Source organism: Rhincodon typus, chromosome 4, assembly GCF_021869965.1.
Source record: "Rhincodon typus isolate 14 chromosome 4, sRhiTyp1.1, whole genome shotgun sequence".
Classification (NCBI taxonomy): Eukaryota; Metazoa; Chordata; class Chondrichthyes; order Orectolobiformes; family Rhincodontidae; genus Rhincodon; species Rhincodon typus.
In genome coordinates, this window is record NC_063335.1 from 63,015,592 (window position 1) to 63,037,320 (window position 21,729).

Below are 21,729 nucleotides of genomic sequence, written 5' to 3' on the forward strand. Positions count from 1 at the left end.
TCACAGATGGAACAGGGAGCAATTTGGAAATGAATGAACTAACTGCCATAAAAAAAGTTGAATTCTAAAACTGGTTTATCTGTACACAGGTATTCTTGGCATGATTTGTAAACAGAATGCAATCTTCATGAGGCCTATGAACGTTTAGAGGTTGAAGAGTATCTAAGTGCACCACACTGCTATGTTAAGCATGAAAATACAAAATACAGCCAGAAGCATGCCAGGCCATTCAATAAAATCATGGCTGATCTGCTTGTGTTTTCAAATTCAATATGCCCATCAACTCCAAATTACCTTTGATTCCCTTGCCAAACAAGAATCTATCCTCGTCTTAAAAAATAGTTAATACCACCACCTCACCACCTTCTGTGGCACAGTTCCAGAGTTACACATCCCTCTGAGAGAAAAAACTCATCTCTTGTCCTGAAAGGGTGACTTCTCATATTAAAACAGTCCTCAGTAAAGCTGTAAAGATGGTGATCTAATGGATTAAAAAAAGATTCTTACTTTGCTGCGCTCTCCAAGAAACATTCTTCAGAACCTTATCAGAGCTGACGCAAATGCACAGATCAGGACAGTCTGGATTTCTAACAATGTCTGTCATCTCTATCAAATGTTAACTTTGAGTAAGCAGTCTCAATTTATGATAGAGGCAACATCAAATTGTTGGTACAGCAGGGTTTTACTTGGACTGTCTCGTTAATGATTACATCACTTTCCTAGTCCAGGTGAAACCCTGGCAGTAGTTGGAGATGACGTGGGGTCTCATTTCACTATCTTAGAAAAAAGCAGTCTGAAGTTAACAAGATGTCCTTGCAAAGCTAAGCAGTGAGATGACCTCATGGCTTCGAGACTGGAAATGGTGGAATCTACCTTGGGTCTCTGTCATTAGGAAATTGGACAGTTGAGAGGGAGATGTAGTTGGAATTGACATGGTACATTGGTGAGCCCTGGTGTATAAAGTATATACACGGTTGGCCAGGAATTCAGTCTATAGATGAAGGAAAACCGAAAGAACTGCGGCTTCTGTAAATCAGGAACAAAAACAGAAGTTGCTGGAAAAGCTGAGCAGGTCTGACAGCATCTGTGAAGAAAAAATCAGAGTTAACATTTTGGGTCCGGTGAGGTTCTGAGGAAGGGTCACCGGACCCAAAACGTTAACTCTGATTTTTTCTTCACAGATGCTGCCAGACCTGCTGAGCTTTTCCAGCAACTTCTGTTTTAGTGTAGATGAGGGAAGTTTTCTGAGATGGATCCATGTTGGCTCTACCTTAACACCTCAGCCAAGAGGTTGTGTAATCATAACCAAAATATATTGTTCCAACTATCTGTTTATCTAATCCCAGACTGATAAACTGTCCTCATGCATTAAAGTGCGTATATCTACTTATTCTAATCGGTTATGTGAACTATTGCCGTGACACTTCTCAGTGAACCACCTGTAACTCTTTAATGCTTATTGATTACCACAAACCAAATATTACCAACACTCTGATATTAGGACCTATCGAATCCTTGGTACAACAGTGTGTTAGTCAGACTGGCACTTTTACAAATATTTTACCCACTTGGCCTGTACGAAATAAAAACAGAAATTTCCAAAGAAACAGTGCAAATTCTGGGAGCATCTCTGGAGAGAAAGCAGAATTAACATTTCAAGTCAAATGACCCTTCTTTAGAACTGATAGTAGCTAGGAAAAGATGCTGAAGACAGGGGCTGGGGTGGTGAGAGGAGTTGGAGTCAAGAGAGTGAAAGAAAGTTAGACAAAGGGATGGATGATAGTAAACCAGGGAAGGAGAAAAGCCAATAATGGGGACCATAAGTAAATGGAAATGGATCAACTGTGCTGAAAGCAGTTTGTATCATGACAGGGCCTGAGGGTTGCATATGGGTAAAGTACATGGAACAACGTGCTCAGGTTCAAAAATTATTTGAATTCAATAAGATATTTTGTCTGGAAGGCTGCAGGTTCCTCAAGCTGAAAATGAGATGCTGTTCTTTCAGCCTGCACTGAGTCTCATGCAGCGATACCTTCATCAGTTTGGACAGAAATCCTTGTACAAGTCCTTAGGAACTAAGCAAATGGATAACATGCCATTCCTAATTATTATTGCTACAAATGAATTGATCTATAAGGTCAGCATCGTTACAGGAACCATGATGCTCAGTTTGACAAGAAGATCCATTGGTTTCCTTCAGCTTATTCTTTAAATCATATTGTACATAACATGGGACATGTCAGACTGAATCTATTGCCATTTTGAGCTCAATCTAATACCCCAAGCAACTTGTCGCAAGCCATTACTGAATGTTTAAGGATGTTTCAATGTTGAACAGTCCTCTGTTAGCTGCTTATAGGTGTACATGCATACACAACACACGAGCATGTTCTATTAATTTCATTATCATCATTGTACATAAAGATGTTCATGCACAGTATGCCTTTTTATCCATCAGAGTTTGTATAGTATTGCAAGGAATGAACTTTGTCCAGTTTGACTTATATGGCACCTCTCTGGATTGCACACTGAACATCAAGCCTTACTATTTACAGTCATTGCAAAATTAATTAAAAAAAAGGTTTTATCAAAGTATGCAAAATTCCCCAATTTACCTGTCTTTTTAGACCAAGTTAATATAAGGCACAGACCAGATTTTAACAAGAATTACAACTTGGCACAAATAGATTCCAGTTATGAGTAAACATCTGTGAACTATTATAAATTAACACTACTAATTAGAACTCTGGCCCCCTTATAAGCCTCGTTACACACAACTGTAAAAATGGTGGAGACAAAAATTTGGGAAGGCATGTCAATGGTCCCTGTCCACCTCAGAGTCATACAGCACACAAAGAGACCCTTTGGTCCAACACATCTATGCCGACCAGGCTTCCCAAACTAAACTAAACTAGTCCCATTTGCCCACAATTGGCCCATATCCCTCTAAGCCTTTCCTATTCATATACCTGTACAAATGTCTTTTAAATGTTGTAACCATACCTGCACCTACCACTTCCTCTGGCAATCAATTCCATATATAAACCCACCCTCTATATGAAAAAGTTTCATATTTTCAAATTTCTTTCAAATTTTTTTCCTCTTACCTTAAAATTATGCCCTCTAGTTTTGAACTCCCCTACCCTAGAAAAAGGCATTTGCTATTCACCTTATCTATGCCCCACATGATTTTATAAACCGCTATAAGGTCACCCCTCAACTCCTACATTCCAGGCAAAGCAGTCCCAGCCTATCCAGCCTCTTGTTCTAACTCAAACACTCCAGTCTCGGTAACATCCTTGTAAATCTTTTCTGCACCGTTTCCAATTTAATGATATCCTTCACACAGCAAAGAGACCAGAACTGCCAGATTCATGGAGATTGTTCTTTTGCTTCTCAGGACTTGCTGTTCATTGATCTCTCTCTTCTTCAGATAGTTTCATTTCCTTGCAGGAGGCATAAAGTGACTGGTTCACAAATTATAAAGTCTCTGACTTATTTATTAAACATCACAGCTTATAGCCATTGGTGGGTGAAAATAAACGGGTTTTCTTCAGGCTATCAGTGCTTTTTACAGCGAAGCATATCACTTTGCCCTCTTAAGGCTTCTAAATATATTGCTCACAACCAAAGTTCAACTACGTGGGAGCCAGTTGTTTTGCATACTTTGATAACACCTTTAATTTTTTATTAATTTTGCAATGACTGTAAATAGCAAGGCTTGATGTTCAGTGTGCATCGGAGCCACAGTTATTGGGAGGCAGAATGTTCCTGTCATCAACAACTGTTTCCCACTCTACAGACCAATGAGCTACTTGTTGCTGGATGAATTTCACTTTGTACTGGTGCCAGTTCTTCTGCAACTAAACTTCCACCACTGGATAAAGTGTAAACAGCACTTACAATAAATGCTAGTACCTTGCTTTAAAAACGTGCAGTAAACCATTCCACAAGTCTTACTTTTTTTTAAGCAGTCCTTTCCCCATTTCAGTCCTCACTCAGAAATATAGGAAAATAAAAAGAGTCTTTACACTTACAACCAGCATTGAATAAAAATTTCCTGCTGATCAAGATAATTCATAATTCAGCCAGGCACGATCAAAGAAAAACAATTCTACAATAAAACATCCAGACAACATGATTGGTTCACGATGGTTATAAACATCTCTTCTGCTGTTTAGAAATGGTATTGCAACAGCGCTTGGTCCCCAAAAATGGACAAAGGGTTTAATTATTTAGTTTCCTCCTCATTGGGAAAAGTACTTTCCCAGAAGTAAAAATCGAAAGAACCGAGGATGCTGTAAATCAGAGACAAAAACAAATTGCTGCAAAAGCTCAGAAGGTCTAGCAGCATCTGTAGAAAGAAATCGGAGTTAACGTTTTGGGTCGAGTGACCCTTCCTCAGAACTCAGTATTTTTAGAGCCCAAGGTGTTGACAGATCACTTTCTGATCCTATCATGCTAACCACTTTAGTTTCTTAGTAACTTCAAACAGCAAAAGTCACTATAACGGATGCTGGCCTTCTGTACCTCTTTAACTAATAGGCAAAGCCACGTATTAAGTATAGAAGTAGTAGGAACTGCAGATGCTGGAGAATCTGAGATAACAAGGTGTAGAGCTGGATGAACACAGCAGGCCAAGCAGCATCAGAGGAGCAGGAAAGCTGACGTTTCGGGCCTAGACCCTTCTTCAGAAAATCTTTTCTGCTTGGCCTGCTGTGTTCATCCAGCTCTACACCTTGTTATCTCTATTAAGTATATAACTAGCAGTGGTTTCGATGATTGCAGCCCTTTCCTACTGAACCGGACCACAAGATAATACAGTAATACAAAAAGCAAAGCAACAGCCGGATCACATGACGGTGACTCGATGACCCTGCGTAACACGTCAGGTTGGTCTTCTTCAACGTGAGAGTGGAAATGTCCAAATGTTCAGCGGCAGACATTAATCAATATAGTTATTGATTAGTTGGGTCTGTTCAGAGCTCTTCGTTTATGTACATGATGGATTTTCTATTACTTTGGGCTTTTTCTATCTGAGTGTTTGGCGCTTACGGCTGCGTGTCAGAAGAGCTTTGCAGGGATTTTAAGTGAGGGCGGCGGAGAAAAACGAAACCCTTGCAAACGAATCAGCGCGATGAGTAAAAAAGAGGAGGAAGATATTGTACGAATTGCGAAGAAGATGGATAAGATGGTGTCGAAGAAAAGCACGGTGAGCTCTGTGAGGCCGTTGAGCCTGTAACGGACGGGCAGAGGGAGGAAGCCGGGCCCCGCGCGCGAACCCCTCAACCCTCGGAACGTATCCGGGAACTGCGCGCCACCACCAACGGTCGCCGAATGCTGAAGGCGGCGCGCGCCTTCCCGGAGGGAATGCGCGCGGCTCCAGCTGCCTCAGAGGATTCAAGACAGCATGGTAGTTGGAGGTTTTACAGTCACAAAATAGGACGCCATTCATCTGTCCCTACTATTAACTGGGCCCCACCCCCAGCATCTACTATAAAGCAAAACATGGGGACCGACTTGCTGGTCTATGAGCTGTTTGACAGCCGTTTCGAATCAAATCGTGTCTTAAGAGAAATCTACAGCCCAGAACAAAACACAGTCTTTCTGTCATTGATCCGTTGCTGAAATATAGAGTTACTTGTTGGACTGATTTTAATTATTTTTACAAAACAGTTGGCAAATTGGACAGTTGAAAAAATTATGATTCTTGGAGCACGGTGGTCGTGCCCTTTGAGCCAGGAGGCCTGGATTCGAGCCCCACCTGTACCAGGAGTGTGTAATAACACATCTGAACAGTTAATTTAGAAAAAATCAAAATCCTTGAAGCTTGATTCAACGTTTAAGAGGGCTTTTGCGGCCGTGTCCCTACCTCCGGGCCACAAGATCTAGGTTTATGTCTACCCTACTCCAGAGGTGTGTTATTTTTAAAAAAAATGTTACCTGTGAAATGGGCGACCAACTCAGTAGTATCACTGTGGCTCAGTTGTAGAAATAACACCTCATTGCTACCATGATTTTTGATTTAGAGTATAAAAGGCTGAATAATTGGGAATCCCACTAATTTGTTTGCATGCTTTTTTTGTTAAGACTGTAGTGAAAAGTTCTTTGAAAGTGCAGTTACAGGTAGGCAGGATAGTGAAGAAGGCGTGTGGTATGCTTGCTTTTATTGGTCAGTGCATTGAGTGTAGGAGTTGGGAGGTCATGTTGCAGCTGTACAGGACATTGGTTAGGCCACTTTTAGAATACTGTGTCCTGTTCTTCTATAGGAAAGATTGTTGTGAAGCTTGAAAGAGTTCAGAAAAGATTTACAAAGATGTTGCCAGAGTTGGAGGGTTTGAGCTTATAGGGGGAGACTGAATAAGTTGGTGCTGTTTTCCCTGATGTGTCAGAGGCTGAGGGGTGACCTTACAGAGGTTTATAAAAATCATGAGGGGCCTGGATAAGGTAAATAGTTAAGGTCTTTTCTGCAGGGTGGGGCAGTCCAAAACTAGAGGGCATGGGTTTAAGGTGAGGAGGGGGGAGACTTAAAAGGGACCTAAGGGGCAACTTTTCACTCTGAAGGTGGTGCGTGTATGGAATGAGCTGCCAGAAGAAGTGGTGGATGTTGGTACAATTACAACACTTAAAAGGCATTTGGATGGGTATATCAACAGGAAGAGTTTATAGGATTATGGGCCAAATCCTGGCAAATAGGACTAGATTAATTTAGGATATCTGGTCGGCATGGATGAGTTGGACCAAAGGGTCTGTTTCTGTGCTGTATATTTCTTATGACTCTATACGTGGCTCTCTCCAAATTAAATTCAGTGTAGCTAATTCACAACGATGAATTGTCTGATCGTTTGTTGAGGCATTTAGCATCCTGCACTGGTAGTTGTAAACTTACAGCAAATGATGGGTGTACTGTTTTGACCTGGATGTGAAAATTTAGCAAATGCCATAATTTCTGCAGGCAAGTAGTGGTCATGGAATCTAAGAAAGCAGAGTTAATGTTTTGAGTCCTGTGACTCTTCATCAGAACCTGGATTCAAAATATTAACTCTACCTTCTTCCCACAGATGCTTCCAGACATGCTGAGTTTTGCCAGCTATTTCTGTTTCTGTTTCAGATCTGCAGAAGATACTGAGGGACAAGATATATGTATGTTTGGAAGAAAATGGACTAGTTAGCACCAGGCAGTATGGTTTCATGTGGGGAAGGCCATGTCTCACCAAATTGATCGAACTTTTTGAAGAGGTGACAGAAATATTTGATGAGGGAAGAGCTGTGGATGTAGTTTATATGGACTTTAGTAAAGCATTTGATAAAGTCCCACATGGCAGATTAGTACAAAAACTAAAATCACATGGAATTCAGGGTGGGCTGGCTAGATGGATGCAAAACTGGCTTGGTAATAGAAGACAGATGGGAGCAGTGGAAGGGTGTTTTTCAGAAAGGAAACCGGTAACTAGTGGCATTCCACAGGGATCAGTCTTGGGTCCTCTGTTGTTTGTAGTATGTAAAAATGATCTGGAGGAAAATATGGGAGGTCTGATTAGTAAGTTTGCAGATGATACGAAGATTGGTGGAGTTGATGATAGTGCTGACGATTGTGAAAGAATACAACAGGATATAAACAGGTTGGCAACTTGGGCACAGAAATAGCAGATGGAGTTTAATTCAGACAAATGCAAGGTGATGCATTTTAGAGGATCAGATTTAGGTGTGAATTATACGGTTAATGGCAGAACCCTTAGGAACATTAACATACAGACAGATCTGGGTGTGCAGGTCCACACTTCACTAAAAGTGGTAGCACCGGTGGCCAAAGTGATTAAGAAGGCAATATGGCATGCTTGCCTTCATCGCCTGGGATGTGGAGTACAAGAGTTGGCAAGACATATTGCAGCTGTGTAAAACCCTTGTTAGGCCGCATTTGGAGTATTGTATGCAGTTTGGTCGCCACATTACCAGAAGGACATGGAAGCTTTGCAGAGAGTGCAGAGAAGGTTCATCAGGATGTTGCCTGGTCTCTAGGGCATTGACTATGAGGAAAGGTTAAAAGACGAGGATTATTTTCACTGGAAAGATGCCGGCTGAGAGGAGTCCTGACAGACGGCTACAAAACTGAGAGGCACGGATAGGGTGGACAGTCAGAGGCTTTTTCCCAGGGTTGAAGTTTCAATTACAAGGGGGCACAGGTTCAAGGTGAGAGGGCAAAAGTTACAGGGAGATGTGCGAGGAAAGTTTTCACGCAGAGAGTGGTAGGAGCCTGGAACGCACCACCAGAGGAGGTGGTGGAAGCAGGCCCTTTGGCAACATTTAAGAGGCATCTGGATTGTAACATGAACAGGGAGGGAAGAGAGGGATATGGATCAAATAAGGGCAGAATGTTTGTTTTTTTTTAGTTTAGTCAGGGCATGATGATCGGCGCAGGCTTGGAGGACTGAAGGGCCTGTTCCTGTGCCGTACTTCTCTTTTGTTCTTGTTCATCTGCAGTTCTTTATTTGTATTTTTGTAGTCTCCCTCATGGCCCCAGAGTGCACAAAGCACACCACAATGAATTTGCTATTTTTGTGATATGGTCCATGTCGTATATGCAAATGAGGAAACTGTTTTGCACAGAAAGATGCTACAGTCATTGTTGTGATTGTTGTTAATGGTCGGTTGTGCCTGGAGTACAGTATAATTTTGGTCTATTTAAGAACGGTCGTAAGTGTATTATGCACACTTCAAAGAATGTTCGTTTGATTGCTGGGTGAAGTATTTGTCTGCTGAGGAAAGATTGGGCCTGTATCTGTTGATGTTTAAAATAATGAGAGATGTTGGCTTAACATAAGAGGACTAAATAGGGTGGATACTGGGAGTATATATCCTCTTGTGGAAGAGATGATAACTAGAAGGTGCCAATTTAAAACAGGAGGTTTCCTATTTAAGATGCAAATGAGAATCTTTTTTCTTTCCCAATGTCATTAGTCTGTGGAATTCTCTTCATCAAAGGGAGCAGTGACAAGGAAGTTAGTGGGTAGATGTGGTAGACAGGAAAGTGGAGATGAGATCATAATTAAATCCGCCTTAAATCTTATAGAATGGCAGAGCAAGTCTGAGGTGCTGTTTTGCCTAAACCTGCGCCCAATGCGTATGTTTGTAGGTATGTTGCTTGCTGATGGAATTCCACCTCTAAGATGAACATATAAATGTACAAATTAGGAGCAGGCTGCTTGGCTCCTCAAACATAATGTTTCATTAAATAAGACCATTGCTGCTTTAATTTCTCCACGTTTCTATTGAACACCGGTAGCCTTTCATTTCCATACTTATAACTAAAGCATAATCTCCATGTTTCTTTATTCAGTTCTCCCTGCAATAAACAATGATGTTCATTCCTCATTATTGTGTATAGTGTTTTGGGATTTCTGCATATCCCACTGCACCTCAAAGTTTTGCAATCTATATCACCAGTTAGATAAAATGCTGCTCTTTTATTGTTCTTGCCAAAGTGGACAATTTCTCATCTTCCCACATTATACTCCATTTGAAAGTTCTTTGCACACTTCACCTGCTGGCGCCCTTTTAGAAGTTTGCTTTAAAAGGACAATAAGAAATGGGAACAGGGGTTTCCTACCTATGATTGAGTAATCAGCAAACTTATCAAGCATACCTTTATCAAATCCATTAATATGAATTTTGAAAAGTTGAAGCATCAATAATGATCATTGTGACACACCCCTCATTTTGCCAGTGAAACATAGAAACCAGCAGCACAAGTAGGCCATTCAGCCCTGCTCACCATTCAATATGATCATAGCTGATTCTCTGTCTACAATGCCACATTCCCGCTTTCTTTCCATACCCCTTGTTGCCTTTAATATCTAAACGTTTAGCAACATCTTTCTTGAATATACCCAGGGTATTATGAGTGAAGAAATGTTTCCTCATCTCAGTCTATAAGACCATAAAACATAGGAGTAGAAGGAGGCCATTCAGCCCATTGTGTGTGTTCCACCAATCAGTGAGATCATGTCTGATCTGATAATCCTCAGCTCCACAGCCCTGCTTTATCCCCGTAACTGTTGATTCCCTTACTGATTAAAAATCTGTCAATCACTGTGTTGAATATACTTAATGACCCAGCTTTAACAGCCCTCTCTGTAAGAATTCCATTGATTTACCACCCTCCAAGAAAATAAATTTCTCTTCATCTCTCTTAAAGTGCAACCTTTTTTTTTTGAGATTATACCCTCTGGTCCCAGAGGGGAATTAACTTTTTCACACCTACCCTACGAATATTGAATATTTCAATAAGGTCATCTCTCAATTTTCTGTATTCTGAGTACAGGTCCCAATTTACTCAACTTCTGCTCATAAGACAGTCCCTCCATTCCTGGTATCAATCTGGTGAACCCTTTCTGGATTGCCTCCAATGCCAGTTTATCATTCCTTGGATACGGGGTCCAGACGTTCACAGTATTCCAGTTGTTGTCTGAGTAGTACCTTGAATAGATTTAGCAATTGCTTTTATATTCAATTCCTATTTGTCCCCATTACCTGAGCTGGGATGTTAGCTTTTTATGATTCGTAGACAAGGGTACCCAAATCCCACTATTCCATAACTTTCTGCAGTCTCTCTTAATTTAAATAATATTCAGCTCTTCTTTCTGCCAAAAGTGCATCACTTTTCATTTCGCCACATAATATTCCAACTGCCATGTTTTAGGCCACTCACTTAATCTGTCTATATCCTTCTGCAGACTCTTTGTGTAATCTTCACCACTTGCCTTCCTGCCTATTTTTGTGTCATCCACAAATTGGATTCACTTTCCACATCTAAGTCACTAGTATGTTCTTATAAATAATTGTGACCCAGCATTGACCTTGTGGCACTCCACTTATTCCAGATTGTCATTCCTGAAAATGTTCCCTTTATCCCTCTTCTGTTAGTTAGCTTATCCTCCATTCATATAATATACTATCCTCAATATCCTGGGCTCTTATTATTGAAGCCTAATATGTGATATCTTATGAAAATCCAAATATATTACATCCACTACTTCCCCTTTATCCTGCTTCTTACCACTTCAAAGAATTATAGTAATCTTATTAGGCATTATTTCCCATTCATGAAGCCGTACTCATTCTTACTGGATTATATTATGCAATTCTGAGTGCTCTGCTGTTGCATCTTAACATTCCCAATAGCAGACATTCAACCTAACTTAGCTGCAGTTAGTTTTCTTTTGCCTCCTTCCTTTTTCAAAATAAAGATTTGTACACTAGCAGTTTTCCATTCCATTGGGACTTTTCCAGAATCTAAGAATTCCTGGAAGATTACTACCAGTGCATTCACTATCTCTGTAGCTGTTTCCTTTAATATCCGAGAATGTATCCCATCAGGTCCAGTCAGTCTCTTGCCCTGTTAGTTTCTCTAGCACTTTTAGTTATTGTATTTATTTTCTGCCCTTTTTTTTGTTCCTTGCATATTTAATAATTTCCAGATGCTATTGGTATCTCCTTCTGTGATGCAAAATATATATTCGACTCCTCTGCCATTTCTTGGTTTCCCTATTATTATTTTTTCAACTGTAATTGTCTTAAGGGATCTGTGTTCACTTTGGCTTCTCTCTTCCATTTATTGTATTTAAAGAAGGTTTTGCTGTTTGTCTTCATACAACTTGTGTGTTTACCCGCACAGTTTATTTTCTCTCTTTTGTTGCTTTTATTGGTTTTTAAAACATTTTCCCAATTCTTTGTCTTACCACTAATCTTTGCCACATTGTATATTTTTTCTTTCAATCAAATGCTACCTTTAACTTCCCACCCCAGTTAAGCATGGTTAGTTTATCCCCTTCCTAAATTCTCCTTTCTTGCTGGAATACGTCTTTGTTGTGAGACGTGAACTATTTTCTTAAATGTCTACCATTGTTTTTCAATCCTTTTTTTTTCCTGAACTTCTTCCCCAGTCCACTCCAACCAGCTCTCTCCTCATTGCTTTGCAATTATCCTTACTTAACCTCAGCACAGTTAATTCTGACTAATGTTCTTCCCTCTCAAACTGCTCAATTCTACCACATTCTGAACACTGTTTCAGTCCTAAATGCCTACCTTGTATCCTGAGACATTAACCCCTTGTTGTAGACTCTCCAACCAGGGGAAACAACCTCTCTGCATCTATGCTGTCTAGCCCTGTTAGAATTTTATAAATAAGGATATATCCTTATTGTTAAATAAGGATAATTGCAAAGCAATAAGGATAATTGCAAAGCAATGAGGAGAGAGCTGGTTGGAGTCGACTGGGGAAGAAGTTCAGGAAAAAAAAAAGACATGTTAGAATTTTACACATTTCAATCGGACCCCTTTCGTTCTTCAAAACATTTATGAATATAGACCCAGTCAAAGCTCATAAAACAGTCCTGCCATCCTCAGTATCAGTATAGTGAACCTTAGTGGCAATCTTTGTATGGCAATGTGTCCGTTCTTAGATAAGGATTCTTGGGTGCAGTTTTACCAAGGCCCTGTAGAACTGCAGTAAAACGTCCATTCTTCTGAACTCGAATTCTCTTGTAGTGAAGGGCAACATAACATTTGTATTCATAATTGCTTGCAGCACTTGCTTGCTTATTTTCCTTGATTGGTGTACAAGGGCACCCAGATTCCTTCGTATATCCATATTTCACAAGATATCACTTTTTAAATGAATACTCTGCACTTTCACATGAATCTTTACATTTATCCATGTTAAATGGCATCTGTTAAATGTTTGCCCACACACTCAAGTTGTGCAGATCACTCTGAAGCCTTGTTGCATCCTCCTCACAGCTCTTAATCCCACCAAATTTTGTTATCAGCAATTTGGAAATATTGCTTTTGGTTCTCTTATCCAAGTAATGTGAATAACTTGGGCCCAAGCACTAATCCTGTTACACCACTATTCACCACCTGTCGCCCCGAAAATGACCCATTTATTCCCATCCTCTGCTTTAGGTCTGTCAGCCAGCTTGCAATTCATGCTAGTGTGTTTCCTGTGTGCTTCAGTTTTGTCCATTAGCCTCTTATGTGGGACCACACCGAAAGACTCGTTAATATTTAAGTATATCCCATTCACTGGTTCTCCCTTGTCAATTATACTAATAACATCCACAAAACATCCTTTAATTTGTTAACCATGATTTCCCCTTCATAAGCCCACGTTGACTTTGTCTAATTGTGTGAATAAGTTTTAAGTGTTATGTCATCATGCCTTTTATGATAGACTCTAGCATTTCCCCACTTTTGATGTTAGGCTAAATGGTGTATAAATCTCTTGTTTTCTCCCCTTATTTATATAGTGGGATTACACTTGCCACCCTCCAATTTATAGGAGCTGCTCCAGAATATACAGGATTTTGGAATTCAAAATAAATTCAGTCCTTGGATGTCAGTGTTGCTGGCTATGCCAGCATTTATTGTCTGTCCCTAGTAGTCTTTGAGAAGGTGGTGATGAGCTGCCTTCTTAAACCCACAGTGCTGTGATGGAGGGAATTCTAGGATCTTGACCCAATGACAGTGAAGGAACAGCGATATATTTCCTAAGTCAGGATGGTGAGTGGCTCAAAGGGGAATTTGCAAGTGGTGGTGTTCCCACGTCATTGCTGCTGTTGTCCATCTATTAGAATTGATCTTGGATTTTGAAAGTTCTTTCTAACAATCTTTGGCAAATTTCTGCAGCGTATCTTGCACATAGCATACACCTGTTACTGAGTATCGGTGGTAAAGGGATTGAATGGCACAACATCCAAAACAATCAAATGGATTGCCTTGTCCTGGATGGAGTCAGGCTTCTTGTTTACTGTTGGAGCTGCACACATCCAGGCAAGTGGAGATTCATCACACTCCTGACTTCTATCTTGTAGATGCTGGATAGGCTTTGGGGAGTTAGGAGATGAGTTATTCACCGCAATGTTCCTTGTATCTGACCAGGTCTTGTAGCTACTGTATTTGTATAGTGAGCCCAGTTCAGTTTCTGGTCAACAGTAACTGCCACGAAATTGATAGTGGTGGATTCAGTGATGTTAATGCCTTTGAATGTCATCGGTCTCTGGTTAGCTCCTGTCCTGTGGGACAGGGATTTGCATTTGTGTAGTGTGAATGTTACTTGCCAATTTCAGCCCAAGCCTGGATATTGTCCAGGTCTTGCTGTACTTGGTTGGGGACTGCTTTAGTATCTGAGGAATTCCGAATGGATCTTAACATTGTAATCATCGGCGAACATCCATGTTATATTGCAGCTGCCATGTGTTTGCTGATGTCCAGGAGTGCATCAGATATTTCCATAGTGATTTCTGTTAATATTGTGGATGCAGGTTATCAATCCCTGGGTTTGTCAGTTTTTAACACTGTTAATTTCTCTAGCATCTTTTTACTGATTTTCTTCAATCCCTACTTCTCACTCTTTCCTGACATTTCTGGGAAATTATTGTCCTTTCACAAAGACAGAACCAAAATAAATTTTTCTGGAGAAGGGTCTAGACCCGAAACGTCAGCCTTCCTGCTCCCCTGATGCTCCTTGGCCTGCTGTGTTCATCTAGCTCTACACCTTGTTAACGAAAATAAATGTTCAATTTTTCTATCATTCTTTCTTTCCTTTCATAATTTCTCCCATTCCTGACTGTAAGGAATCTACATTTGTTTTAGCTAATCTTTTTCTCTTCAGATATTTATAGAAGTTTTTACAGTCAGTTTTTACGTTCCCTGCAATTTTGCACTCATACTCAATTCTCCCCCTCTTGAGAAATCTTTTATTTTATGAATTCTAAGATGGTTCCAGTCCTCAAGCTTGTTGCATGTTTTTGGCAAATTTATGTCTCTTGGAGATATTCTCTAATTTCCCCATTTTTTTTTTCCCCATAAGCATGGTTAAGCCTCCTGTCCTCTTTTTACTTCTGCACCAGATAGGAGTGAATGATTTGTGAGTATGTTCCTTAACTATTAGCCATAACTTATCCACTGACAATTCTTTTAGTAAGATTCCCCTAACTATCATTGCCAACTCATGTCTCATACCCTCATAGCCCGTTTTATTTAGATCGAGGACCCTAATTTTGGTTTCCATCTTAATGAACAATCCTTTAATTTTTTGGTCTCTCTTCCTACACTGCAAAATTGTTAATTAATCCTTTTTCATTGCACAATATCCATTCTAGGATAGGATGCTCAGTAGTTGGTCCCTCAACGTAGTGGTCTAAGAAACCATTACATAGGCACTCTATGAAATCCTCCAATGTATTAGTAATTTGGTTTGTCTAATCTATATGTAGCCTAAAGTCACTCATGAATATTGCCTGTGTCTCTAAGCCCTTGTTTAATGCATTCCCTTAATCTCTAATACAGTTTAAGGGGCAAAAGACAACTCCCACCAATGTTTTCTGTGTCTTGTTGTTTCTTCCACCCTCATAGATTCCATGTGGTCATTTTCCAAGCCATTATCTGTTCTCACAAGGGCATTGTTTTCACTTATCATCAATGCTACCCTACTGTTTTTCCCTATTTGTCCTTCCTAACTTTGAGTATCCTTCGATGTTCAGTTCCCATCCTTGGTTACCCTGTTGCCATGTCTGTGTAGCTGCAAGTATGTTATAACTATGTAAGTCTATTTGCACTTGGTTCACCTACCTTGTTACAAATGCTTGTCTTTTTAAGCTTGTTAGTCATCTTGTCTTTATTTTGCACCATGGCCTTATTTGTTTCTCACCCTTGATTTTCTGCCTTTCACTTTTGATAATTACTTTTGTCTTTTGTTTCTATCTTTGATTCCCCCTTCTTTTCTTCAGTGCTCACGTTCCTGGGGGATATTGGCCCTGATCCTGCCCAGATGCAATCTGTCCTGTTTGTGCTGGTCCCAGCATCCCAGGAATTTAAATCACTCCCTTCTACTCTGTTTCTTCAGTCCGTTATTCATATGATATATCTGTTATTTCTATACTCACTAGCACACTGCTGTAATATCCCCATACCACTGCCTTACTCCTTGTTAAATTTACAACTTAACTCCCTGTATTCACCTCGCAGGACCTCAACTTTTGTTTTTTAACCTATGTCATTGGTACAGATATATACCACGACCTTTGTTGTTCACTGTCCTCCTTTAGAATATCCTGCAGCCTCTCATCAACATCCTTGACCCTGGCTATAGGGAGGTAACATACCATCTTAAAGTCTTGTTTGCAGCTACAGAAATGCTGTCTAGTTCCTGGCTCAGAGGCCGGGACACTATCACTGTGCTACAAGATCTCTTGGCTGTTTCACATTCCTTTTCAATTATCCACAAAATATGAGTTGTGCAATTGTTTAATGAGTTTGAGATTTGGACCAGTGATATTATTTCTCATATGTGCGTGTATACAATTCAGTCATTCCAGATTGTACATGCATGCAAATTAAGAACAGGAGTAGGATATTCAGCTCTGAGCCTCCTCTGCCATTTGATAATAATATGGCTGATCTGATTGTGGCCTCAGCTCTACCTCTCTGACCAGTCGTTTCTCTTGCATTCTTGATTTACAAGGTAGTCAATCTACCTTGTCCTTAATAATATGTAATGACCCTAAGAAAGAAAGAGTTCTCCTCTCAATCCAAATGGGCAGTCTCTTTATTTTTAAACTGCGTCCCCCAGACGTAGTCTTTCCCATAAAGGAAACCATCCTCTTGGTGTCCACCCTGTCCAATCCCCACTGGAATTTTATAAGTTTCAGTATGATCACTGCTCATTCATCTAAACTCCATTTGATGCAGGCTCAACCTGTTCACCTTTTCATAAGATGACTGAATGCAGGACTGAAGAAGTGAACCTTATCTGATTTTTCTAATGTGTTTATGTCCATCCTTAAGTAAGGAAACCAAAACTCTACAGTACTCCAGACACTGTCAGTAGTTAACGTTGATCTCAGTGATGACTGTAGCGTCCTTCTCTGCAAAATGTGTTCTGTATTTGCATACAAAATGGAAACTATACCACAAAACAATGAATTGGTTGTGTTGTGATATATGTGTCCTGGGGCCACAAAAGGGATTGATTAAATGAGATGAAATTTGACATAGGTAGTCTATCCTTTATTTTTGCTGCTTGTAATTTTGTATCTTCTGTGACGACTTACAAGCCTGCTGAAATTATGGCATTTGCTAATCTTTCACATAAAGGTGACAATAATGCGCCACTCATTTGCTCGAAGTTTTTCATGACCTGAACAGGATGCGAAATTCATCAACAAATGATCAGATGACTCATGGTCTGGAATTATCTATATAGCAATGGATCAATGAGAAAATCAATTTTCCCTGAATTTATTTTTGTTCCAGGCAGTACAATTTACCTTTTTATTAGGCTAATATCCATTACTGAGCAGTGAGTTTCTGTACCCTTGTTCAGTATTTTCATGGTTTTGATTTACTGTAAATGCTCAGTTCTGCTCATTCATGCACGAGGGTCACATATTTAGTGATTGTAGAATCTCCATCTTATTGTATTCAATTCTTCAGGAAAGCAGGAGCCAATCACTTTGAAACGCAGGAAATTCAACAATGAACTGTCTGTCCTGTTAACAAATGAGTCATATATTGGAACAAACACTGATTTGTTTATTGTTGCTAGGAAACTACTTGAATCTGCAGAATTAATTTTAAGTATTAATGATGAGTTTTATTTGATATTTGATTGAAAATATAAAGAATACTACCAATGCTGAGTTAAACCTCATACAGTAGAGATTGATTCTTGCAGCACAAACACCAAACTACACTAAATCCATTTACCTGCTCTGAAAGGTCCATAGCCTACAATGCCCTGACATTTGAAGTGCTCATCCAGATGCTTCTTAAATGTTGCAAGAGTACCTGTCTCCAACAACATTTTCAGGCAGTGAGTTCTATATTTCTACCACCTTCTGGCTATTTTTTTTTCTCATATTTCCTCAAAACCATTTACTCCTCACCTTAAACTTGTGCCCTCTGGTCTCAGTCATCTCTCCCATGAGGAAGAGATTCTCATAATTTACCTGTCTATAATGTCATATTTTTGTATGTTTCGTTAAGATCCCAACTTAGTCTCCTCTCCTCCAAGGAAAACAAACCTAATCTATCCAGTCTGTCCTCTTAGCTTTTTATCCCAGGCAACTTCCCGATGACCCTGGTCTGCACCCTCTCCAGTGCAGTCATGTCCTTCTGATAACGTGGCGGTTAGAACTGCACACAGTATTCTATCTCTGCTCGAACCAATGTTTGGTAAAGCTATAACAAGATTTTCTTGCTCCTGTATCCTGTGCCTCAGCTAATGAAGGCAAGTATCCATCTGTCTTCTTCACCACCCTGTCACCTTGTTCTGACACCTTCAGGAGTCTATGGACTTGTACACCAAGGTCTCATCATTCCTCCGTACTCCCTAGGTTCCTATCATTCGTTGTGTATATCCTTCCCTTATTAGACCTTGCATTTATCAGAACTAAATTCCATTTGCCATCACTCTGGACAACTTACCAGCTGATCAAGAATTAGGTATAATTTGATTTAATTTAGTTAACAATACTTCAATTATTTTGTATAAATTGCATTACTATTTTTGTTGGTTGGCATAGACATAGTGGGCCGAAGGGCCTGTTTCTATGCTCCATGACTCTATGACTCTTCCTAACTATGGATTTTACTTGAGTGTGACATCGTTGATTCTGAGACTAGGGTACTGAATCTAAATAGAGGATACTATGTTATGAGGCACGAAATGGCTATGATAGTTTGGGGATCGTTAGTTAAAGAGTTAAAGAAATAATAGTGGAAAGACATTGGCAAACATTTGAGGAGTGCATGAGTGAACTACAACAATTCCTGTCTGTCGTCAAAGTAAGACAGGAAAGGTAGCCAAACCGTGACTTATATGGGAAATTAATATTAGTTCCTAGGAAGAGGCATTGAAATTAACCAAAAAATGCAACAGATTTGAGGACTGGGAGCAGTTTACAATTCAGCAAGGGAGGACAAAGGGATTTATTAATAAAGGAAGAACAGAATATGAGAGTAAGCCTGTGGGGGACATAACTGACTGAAGTTTATATAGGTGTGTGAAGAGAAAAAGATTGGTGAAGACAAATATAGGCACCTTTTATAGTTAGAAGCAAGGAAGTTTATAATGGGGAACAAAGAAGTGGTTAATGCACTGAATTCATATTTTACTTCTGTCTTCACAAAAGAGGACAAAAACATACTCCACAAATGTTGGAGGGGAAAGAAAACAGGTTTTAGTGAGAGGAAGGAACTGAAGAAAATCAGTATTAATGGGGAAATGTTATTGGGGAAATTGATAGGATTGGAGGCCTTGATAATCTACATCTCACAGTACTTAAGTGGCCCTAGAAATAGTGGATGCGTTGATCGTCTTCCAATATTCTGTAGACTTTGGAATAGTTCCTACAAATTGAACAGTAGCTAATATAACCCCTCTATTTAAGAAGGGTGGCAAAGAGAAAACCAGGAATTATACTCCAGTCAGCCTGGTATTGGTAGTGGGGAAAATGCTGGAAGCCATTGGAAAAGAATAGTTGAACATTTGAAAAATCGTAGCAGAGTTAGCATGGATTTATGAAAGGGAAATCATGCTTGATAAATCTACTGGAGTTCTTTTGACGATGTAAATTGTAGAGTTAATAGGGGGAACCAGTCAATGTGGTTTATTTGGATTTTCAGAAGATTTTTGATAAAGTCCCAGAGAGAGATTAATTCAAAAATTACAGGACACCAGGTTATAGTCCAACAGGTTTATTTGAAAACACTTGCTTTCAGAGTGTTGCTCCTTCATCAGGCATAGTGAGAGGGGAGGTATCAAGACGCAGAATTTATAAGTAAAAGATCAAAGAATTATACAACTGCTATCAACGTATTGAATAAGCCTAAAATGGCTGATTTGACTCCTTCCTGTTAAATCTTCAATCAGTTATAAAGGAGATGCAGGTTTCGATTGATTAAAATGCAACTCCCCAGAATTTCTTTCAAGTCACTGCCCCGAGATAACTAAAGGTTTTATCAGTGCATACAGAGGTGACGTCTAAAGTCAGACAATGCATTTTAGGTGTGAGACCCTGCTATGGCAACCTCTGCAAGACATGTCAAATCATCGACATTGATACTACCATCACACGTGGGAACACTACCCACCAAGTGACTCGGCCAACATTGTCTATCTCATACGCTGCAGGCAAGGATGCCCTGGGGCATGGTATATTGGCGAAACTATGTAGATGCTATGACAGCAGATGAATGGACACTGCGCAACAATTGCCAGACTGGGGGTGTTCCTTCCCAGTGGGGGAACACTTTAACGGTCAAGGACATTTTGCCTTGGATCTTGGGGTAAACATCCTCCAAGGCGGACTTGGGGATACACAACAACGCATAGTTGCCAAGCAGAGGCTGATAGCCAAGTTTGGTACCCGTTAGGAAGGCCTCAACCATGATCTTGGGTTCATGTCGCACTACAAGTGACCCCTCCACACTATGCATGCACGAACGCACGTGTGCATGCATACGTACTCACGCAAACTCTCATGCGCAGATGCTCTCTGTCTCACACACGCGCTCACGTACATATAAATCTATGGGGTGAATTTGCATTTGCAGATTTGTATTTGCAGATACATTGTATTTTGTTCAAAAAGCGCGCAATTGGTAAACACAGTCAATCAATGGGGCATTTTATAAAATCCTGCTTTAGAAACAAAACGGGTCCAACTCCAGCTTAAAACACAGATTCTAAAGACGGCCTCACACCTAAAATGCATTGTCTGACCGGAGATGTCATCTCTTGCATACGTTGATAAAACCTTTAGTTATTTTGGACCAGTGACTAGAAAGAAATTCTGGGGATTTGCATTTTAATTAACCAAAACCTGCATCTCCTTTTTAACTAATTAAACATTTAACAGGAGGGAGTCAGCCAGCCATTTTAGTTTCTTCAATACATTCACAGCAGTTGTATGATCCTTTGATCTTTTACTTATAAATTCTGTGTCTTGATACCTCCTCTCTCACTACACCTGAGGAAGAGGCAACTCAGAAAGCTAGTGTTTTCAAATAAACCGGTTGGACTATGATCTGGGGTGTTGTGTGATTTTTGACCTTGTCCAACCTAGTCTAACACTGGCACCGCCACATTAGAGAGATTGGTGTGTAAAATTAAAGTGCTTCGGATTGGGGATTGTGTATTAAAATGCAAAGGAAACTAGTTGGCAGACAGGAAACAAAGAGTGACAATACTCGAACATTTTTCTGAAAGGCAGGCAGTGAGTAGAGGGGTATCATTGGGATTCATACTAGGAGCCCATATTTCACAATAGTTTGGATGAAGGTGCTAAATGCTATATCTCCAGGTCACAAACTGGCACGTTGTCTATGACAACTGCTCTGTCAATCAAAGTCGGCTTGCCAGCAGTTAACACTCTGCTCTCGAACAATATAAATGTTAGTTTTCCTCTGAAATTGACATTCTTGTACATTGTTCTGACAAGTGCAGGACAAATTGCTTCAACAAAATGTGTCTCTTTTTCAGCATTCTTAAACTTTTCATTTGTATGCTTAATGTTTAACCTGGCTTGGATGACCGTCTCTGTTTTTAAAAGGTTCCCTGTGTTGTTTTACAGGTGGGTGCCATGGACTTGCTGAAAGAGTTAAAGAGCATTCCTATGACTTTGGAGTTATTGCAGGTATGCTGTCTTGGGAACAAAGTCTGAACAC

General features: G+C 40.0%; 1 protein-coding gene and 1 long non-coding RNA gene across 6 annotated transcripts in view; one reads left to right on the forward strand and one right to left on the reverse strand.

Annotated features, from left to right (window-relative positions):
* Positions 1 to 4,869: 4,869 nt before the first annotated feature.
* Positions 4,870 to 21,729, forward strand: part of tcea1 (transcription elongation factor A (SII), 1) — a 62,980-nt gene continuing 46,120 nt past the window's right edge. Inside the window, exons 1-2 of one of the 4 annotated variants that reach the window (XM_048595827.1) lie at positions 4,870 to 4,892; positions 21,636 to 21,698. In XM_048595827.1, the coding sequence (XP_048451784.1) occupies positions 21,645 to 21,698 (54 nt within the window). In that variant the 5' untranslated portion in view covers positions 4,870 to 4,892; positions 21,636 to 21,644. Of the gene's footprint in view, positions 5,213 to 5,233; positions 5,917 to 21,635; positions 21,699 to 21,729 lie in introns of those variants that run through there. The other 3 variants (XM_020534048.2, XM_020534049.2, XM_048595828.1) reach the window with 3 other exon arrangements.
* The window catches only part of LOC125482936, a 44,888-nt gene continuing 40,502 nt past the window's right edge, over positions 17,344 to 21,729 (reverse strand). For both annotated transcript variants that reach the window (XR_007261925.1, XR_007261924.1), the window contains one exon: positions 17,344 to 17,549. This is a non-coding gene — a long non-coding RNA (uncharacterized LOC125482936). The remainder of the gene's footprint in view (positions 17,550 to 21,729) is intronic.